This window comes from Myotis davidii, unplaced genomic scaffold (genome assembly GCF_000327345.1).
Source record: "Myotis davidii unplaced genomic scaffold, ASM32734v1 scaffold425, whole genome shotgun sequence".
NCBI lineage: Eukaryota > Metazoa > Chordata > Mammalia > Chiroptera > Vespertilionidae > Myotis > Myotis davidii.
In genome coordinates this window covers 3801327-3808347 of record NW_006296413.1, presented here as the reverse complement: position 1 = coordinate 3808347, position 7021 = coordinate 3801327, and the positions used below count along the sequence as shown (strand labels likewise).

Below are 7021 nucleotides of genomic sequence, written 5' to 3'. Positions count from 1 at the left end.
GAGTCCGGGAACCAGCAGGAAGCGGAGGGGAAGGGGCGGGGTTAAACCCTGGTCTCGCGCATGCGTGCGCTGCACAAACAGTTTGGCGGGTTTTTCCTGGCTGCTCCGGTGAGTTCCGGCTACAGAGATGCTCAGCGGGAGCTTTTAGGAAGGAGGCCGTTCTCCCCAGGGGAGCGACTTCTCGAGATTTCTGCCCCATTCCTTCGGGCTTCGGGGGCTTCCTCCACATTAGAAAAAATAAAATAGTTTCTCCGTGACTGACGCCTGCGGCTTGGGGCTATTTGGTCACCTTCCGCCTCAGTCCCCTAGAGGGCGAAAGGACCAGAGGGACCTCGTCCTGCTCATCCGTCTCCCGTGGGTTTCTTGGCCTCGGTCGGAGCTGGGTGGACCCGTCGCCCCTCCTGGGTCACCATGGCCGTGTCCGTCCAGCAGCTGACAAAGGAGCTGGAGATCTTCGGCGTGGACTGCGAGGAGTCTGTGACTGAGCGATGTGAGTCCCTCGCCCCCTCCCCGGCCCCCAGCCGAGGTCCTCCCCGCTCGGCCGGCTCGGGGTTCCCAGCCCCCTAGGCCAGGCCCTAGGACCCAAAGGGAGCGCCTCCACGGCCGCCTCCCCTAGATAAGACCCCTCGGGGCGTGAGAGACGAATGAAACTGAGTTTTGAGACGTGGAACGTGGAGGCTTGGCAATGCTCACCGAGTACTGCTGGGACCCCCAGCTCAGAAATGAGAATATGTTTCCGAGTTGGATGGGGACGAGCCGGGTTCACCCTAGGCTCCGGGGCATCTCCACGTTTGGACATTGGTTAAGCCTCTAGGACAGCGGTTCTCAACCTGTGGGTCGCGCCCCCTTTGGGGTCGAACGACCCTCGCACAGGGGTCACCGAAAGACCATCGGAAAACACATCTATAATTACATATTGTTTTTGTGATTAATCACTATGCTTTAATTATGTGTTAAACAGCATTTAAATATATAAAATAAATATCAAAATGTGTAACAATGTGTAACAATGAAAATACATCCTGCATATCAGATATCTACATTAGATTCATAACAGTAGCAAAATTACAGTTATGAAGTAGCAACGAAAATAATTTTATGGTTGCGGGTCACCACAACATGAGGAACCTCTATGAAAGGGTAGCGGCATGAGGAAGGTTGAGAACCACTGCCCTGGGACGAAGCCGGCGGTGTGGGGCTGTGAAACGAGGCTTTCCCTGGCTCCCCTCTTCCCAGCAAAGCGGTGGGTAGTCTGTGCAGATAGGAGCCCCGGTTCCTAAAACGGGAGTTTAGCTTTGGAAGGGACTTGGGGAGCGTGTCAGCTGGGGACAGACGGACAGACGGAGAGACAGACAGGAGAGGAGCAGCCCGAGCTGGTCTGTGGATCCAGCCTCCTTTCCCTAAGCCTGGAGCTCCGTCAGGGGGTCCATGGTGCGGTCAGGCACTGGGCAGGGTAAGGACTCCTCTGGGGAGACAGAGTTCTCGGTCTTAGAAATGGGGTGAGTGCGCACCTGGCCTAACCATTCATCAACACTTGGAACTTTTTAAACATTAATGTGTTAATCTCTTATGAGAGACCACAATACTCTTATGCCCCATGCATTCTCTTCCTAACGGGAGACTTAAGTGAGAAACCCAATGATAGTCATACATTTATTATGTGAGCTTTTAATTTTTTTAATATATATTTTATTGATTTTTTTTTTACAGGGAAGGAGAGGGATGACCCAACCATAAAATTATTTTCCTTGCTACTTAATAACTGTAATGCTGCTACTCTTATGAATCGTAATGTAAATATCTGATATGCAGGATGGTCTTAGGTGACCCCTGTGAAAGGTTCATTTGACCACCAAAGGGGTAGCGACCCACAGATTGAGAACCGCTGCCTTATTGATTTTTAGAGAGGAAGAGAGAAACATCAATGATGAGAGGGAATCATTGATCAGCTGCCTTCTGCACGCCCCCTACTGGGGATCGAGCCCACACCCCGAGCTTGTGCCCTTGTCACAGGCTAGGGCAGTGATGGCGAACCTTTTGAGCTTGGTGTGTCAGCATTTTGAAAAACCCTAACTTAACTCTGGTGCCATGTCACATATAGAAATTTTTTAATATTTGCAACCATAGTAAAACAAAGACTTATATTTTTGATATTTATTTTATATATTTAAATGCCGTTTAACAAAGAAAAATCAACCAAAAAATGAGTCATAGGTTCGCCATCACTGGGCTAGGGCTATCATGTGACCTTGAAGTCAAAACAAGAAAAAGGTTTCCGCCCAAAATGGCTTCCATCTCACATGGGACTGCCTTGGCCTGGCTGGAATTCTAGGCTTTGAATTCATAGCCCCTAACCTCAATGGGACTCTAGTATTGCCTGACAGTTACACCATCTTCCCCTGGTGTGTTCCCTCTGAGTCTTCCCGGCGACTGGTTTCCACCTTTGACATCTTTCTTTCCCACTTTCAGTGGATGAATTTACTTCCTGTTTTGCTGGAAAAAATAGAAGTTATTAGTAAACTTCAGTAAGTTACTACTCTTGCATCTTCCTGCCTATCTTGCCTTCTTTCCTGTTAGAGTGAGTATATTCCCCATATTCTTGGCAAAAGCCACACCTCCCACTTGAATCCTAAATCTCATTCCTTCTCACCTTCTTAGGGACATCACTCCAGTAATTCTCCGCTCTTAAATATTTTGTATTTTTCTCTATATAAGATGTTTTCCCTAATAGCATAGAGATGTGGTTCTTTTCTTTTTTTAAAATATATTTTACTGATTTTTTACAGAGAGGAAGAGAGAGAGATAGAGAGTTAGAAACATCGATGAGAGAGAAATATCAATCAGCTGCCTCCTGCACATCCTCCACTGGGGAAGTGCCCACAACTCAGGTACATGCCCTTGACCGGAATCGAACCCGGGACCTTTCAGTCCGCAGGTCGACGCTCTATCCACTGAGCCAAACCGGCTTCGGCAGAGATGTGGTTCTTACTACTGCCTTTAAAATACTCGATTGAGCCCAGCGGGGTGTGGCTCAGCCGTTGACCCAGGAACCAAGAGATCACGGGTTTGATTCCCGGTCAGGGCACATGCCTGGGTTGTGGGCTCGAGCCCCAGTGTGGGGTGTGCAGGAGGCAGCTGATTGATGATTTTTCTCTCATCATTGATATTTCTATTTCTTTCTCCCTCTCCCTTCCTCTCTGAAACCAATAAAAATATATTTTAAAATAAATAAATAAAATACTCTATTGATTCCACTTCCCACTTCAATTCTTTCCTTCCCAATTACAGCAAATGTCTTCAAAAGGGTTGTCTAGATTTGTCTTCGATTTTTTTTGTCCTTAAAAGTCAGCTTTTTCACCTCCACCATTACACTGAAAATGGCTTCTCTCCTGGTCATCAGTGACTTTCACCTGGCTAAAGTCCATGGTACATTTTCAGTCCTCATCTTGAGTTATCAGCAACATTTAACACTGTCCCTCATGTTTTCTTTCTTCTCTTAGCCTCTCGGACACACTGGTTCTTCCACCTTGCTTACTGCTGCCATTCAGGCTCTGCAGATCCATCCCCCTCCGTCCTGAGCCTCAAGATGCTCTCACTTTCTTGGTGGTCTCACCTGGTCTCATGGCTTTACAGCCCTGGATTTCTGATGAGTTCCAAATTCATATCTTAGCCCCGACCCCTTGCCTGAACTGCAGGCTCGTCTGCCCAACATGACGTCTCCAATTGGATGTCTAACTGACACCTCAAACTCTAGTCTTCTAAAATGGAGTTCCTGGTGTCTGCTCCCTCTCCTCAAAGTGGTCCTCCTGTTGTCTCCCCCACCTCCCTTCCAGGTGCTCAGGCTAAAAACACACATCATCTCCTTTCTTCTTTCAGACCTCATGTCCACACAGCAAACCCACTGGCTTTACTTTCAGGTTGTTTCTTCTCCAGAGTCCCTCCACTTCTGGCCGCCTCCGCGGTCACCGCCTTCACTGTCACCACCCCGATCCAAGCCACCGTCATCTCTCGCCTGGATTTTACCACGATTCTCTTCATTGGTTCCCCTGATTCTGCCCGTGTGCCCTTCAGTCAGTGGAAGTCAGACCATGTTACAGTTTTATTCTTGTCAGACCCTCTCGCGATTTCCCAACCTGCTCAGAGCACTACCCAGAGCAGTTGTAACAGCAAACACCCTGCACCCCCTTTACCCTCTCAATTCTGCCTCCTCCTTCCCAGCATTCCAGCCACGGGGCCTTGCTGATCTTGCTGGGCCTCGGGGTGTTTGCCTGAAAGCTCTTCCCTTAAACACTGGCTCACTCCTTCACTTCCTTCAAGCCTTTACTTAAAAGTCTTCTTCTCAATGAAGCCTTCCCTAATCAGTGTATCTAAAAGTGCCAAACCTACCCTCGCTGGTTTAGTTCAGTGGATAGAGCGTTGGCCTGCGGACCGAAGGGTCCCGGGTTCGATTCCAGTCAAGGGCACCTGCCCGGGCTGGGGGCTCGATCCCCAGTAGGGGGTGTGCAGGAGGCAGCCAATCCATGATTCTCATCATTGTTGTTTTTATCTCTCCCTCTCCCTTCCTCTCCAAAATCAGTAAAAAAAATATAAAAAATAAGTAAACGTGCCAGGTCCTTCCTCATCTCCCTGATCCCTCTCCTGGCTGTGCTTTTCTACATAGCACATTTCACCCTCTGATACACTACATATTTTATTTATTTGTTCCTTTTCTGTCTCACACCAATGGTAAGCTTCATGAAGACAAAGATTCTCTGTTTTGCTCATTGCTGTATTCTCATGCCTAGGACAGTGCCTGGCACTAGTAGGTGCTGAATAAATATGGATTGAGTAAATAGAGGATGACTTTCTCTTTTCAAGGTGAAAGCTGCAAGAAATAAACTAAGTTTTTACGTGTCCAATGTTCTCTCCACAGTGGCAGAGCTGTGTGCTCGGTATGAGCAGAATGAGGAGGAAATGGTAGGCGAGTTCGTAGCCTTCCTCACCAGCACACAGAAAGACTGCCTTAGCTCAGAGACCGTGGACTCCTTTGAGCGTGAGGTAAGAGCACAGGGTAAGGGACTCATCGTGTAATTCTCCATTTCTGCCTTCTAGGGGAGGCAGTATGACATGTTGAGAAGAGTGTGGGCTTTGGAATCGACCTGGCCTCCAGCCCCACTGTGAGCTTGGACAGACTCATGTCTCTGAGCCTTGCTTCCCTCTCTGTCAGTGGTTCTAGCAATGCATATTTTTTAGGATTATTGTCAGAATGACGTGCACATGGCTGTAAATCACTTCGGACTATGCCCAGCAGGTGGTGGGTCTTCAACAAGTAATTGGTGTTATTACTAGAGTTCTTATTGTTGTAGAGAAATTGTCACAGAATAAGTCTTTATTTTTAGTTGAACATGTGTCTTCTTAATTACTTTGAGGAATTTCATATCTTTAATTATATTTTGAATGCCAGTTGTCGCGTGACTGTGGAAAATACCTCTTCTAGTACTTGACTTTGGAGTAATAATATATTCAACATCTTTTATTCCTCAGTTTCTGAACAAAAGATTGTCCAAAGCCCAGCACAGTGCCTCCAAGGACAGTGGGCATGCGGGAGCCAGAGACATCGTTTCCATACAAGAGCTGTATCCTTTCTGTGGAAGGTCTTTGCCTCAAGCCATATTCTATTTTATAATTTATTTACAGTTGCATGTGTAATTTACAAACAAAAATAAAAAGTACCTTCTCTTCAGATTTCGATTTAATCAACCCTTGCCTTAGATTTTGAGAAGTTTATTATTGTTTTTCTTAACCAATATTTTTAGAATTGAAGTGGAGGAAGAAGACGAGACCCTCTTGAACTCTTATACCACACCCTCTAAGGTGAGTTTACAGTGTTTGGAATTGCATTCTGCAAATAGTGTTTTTTTCTTTATTCTGAAAACATGACATTTGAATTTCTGAGAGAAAATGAACCACTCATATAGTTTCCACGTATTTCCTACCATATTTCCTCTAATGCATCTTCCTTCCCTTATGCATACGTGTTTTTACACAGTGGCAGTTCTTGTGAACATTTAATTATCCTGCTTTTCTCAGTTAGCATATCATAGAATTTTTATAAATACCATTTCTCCGTAACTATTCTTTTTAATGGTTGTATAGTTTCATATCTAAGTGAGGTACTATAATTAAATAATCTAATTCTAGTGTTGGATTCAAGCACAATAGAGAGTAGGGTAGTAGAAAAGTATTGTCCTCAAAGCCTGAGTCAAAAGACCTAGATGGCCCTGGGTAAGTTGTTAGCTCTCTGAGCTGCAGTTTCCTTACGTATACAATTAGGGTTCATTATTCATTTACTGAGCAGCTACTATGTGCCAGGCGCTATAGAATGAATGAAACGGGCATGGAGGGGCTCTGCCCTCCAGAATCTATCTCAGGGAGGTCAAGAGGGGAAAAAGGAGACATATGTAAAACTTTGGACAATAAATAAAATAGAAAAAACCAAGATGGCGGCATAGGTTAATGCCGGAGATTGCTGCCATGAACAACCAAATCAAAATACACCTAAAAGATGGAACGGACATCATCCAGAACCACAGGAAGGCTGGCTGAGTGGAAATTCTACAACTAGGAGGAAAGAGAATATCATACAGACTCAGAGGAGGAGCAGTGCGGAAGTGAGATACTAAGGTGCGGAGTACATGCGGGCTGGCGGCTGAGGGGGGGGCACGGTTGTCATTTTCAATCGGGAGGGAGTCTCAGGCTCTGAGCTCCAGTTCTGGGCGAGTCTCTCGGGACCCAGACTCAAACGGGAGAAGCGGGACTGTCTGGCATCGGTCGGAACTCGAAGGCAGCTTTCTCTCCGAGGTTTTCAGCGGTTGCTGGAAATGAGAGGCAGAGCCTCCGGGGACAGGACTGAGAGCAGCCATAACTGCTCCCTCCACCTGCCCTGTTGATCCCATGCGACCCGCTCTGCCCCGCACAAGCCCTGCACAGAGCCATTTGCCGGATAGCCTCAGGCAAAGGCTAGATTAGCACCTCCCCAGAG

The 7021-nt window shown here is 46.7% G+C and overlaps 1 protein-coding gene across 4 annotated transcripts in view; it reads left to right on the top strand.

Moving 5' to 3' along the window:
- The first annotated feature begins 92 nt into the window (after positions 1-92).
- POLA2 (polymerase (DNA directed), alpha 2, accessory subunit) overlaps positions 93-7021 on the top strand; it is a 31981-nt gene continuing 25052 nt past the window's right edge. For all 4 annotated transcript variants that reach the window (XM_006771596.2, XM_015569063.1, XM_006771597.2 and 1 more), the window contains exons 1-4: positions 93-490; positions 4913-5037; positions 5524-5615; positions 5796-5853. In XM_006771596.2, coding sequence (XP_006771659.1) covers positions 412-490; positions 4913-5037; positions 5524-5615; positions 5796-5853 — 354 coding nt within the window. In that variant the 5' untranslated portion in view covers positions 93-411. The remainder of the gene's footprint in view (positions 491-4912; positions 5038-5523; positions 5616-5795; positions 5854-7021) is intronic.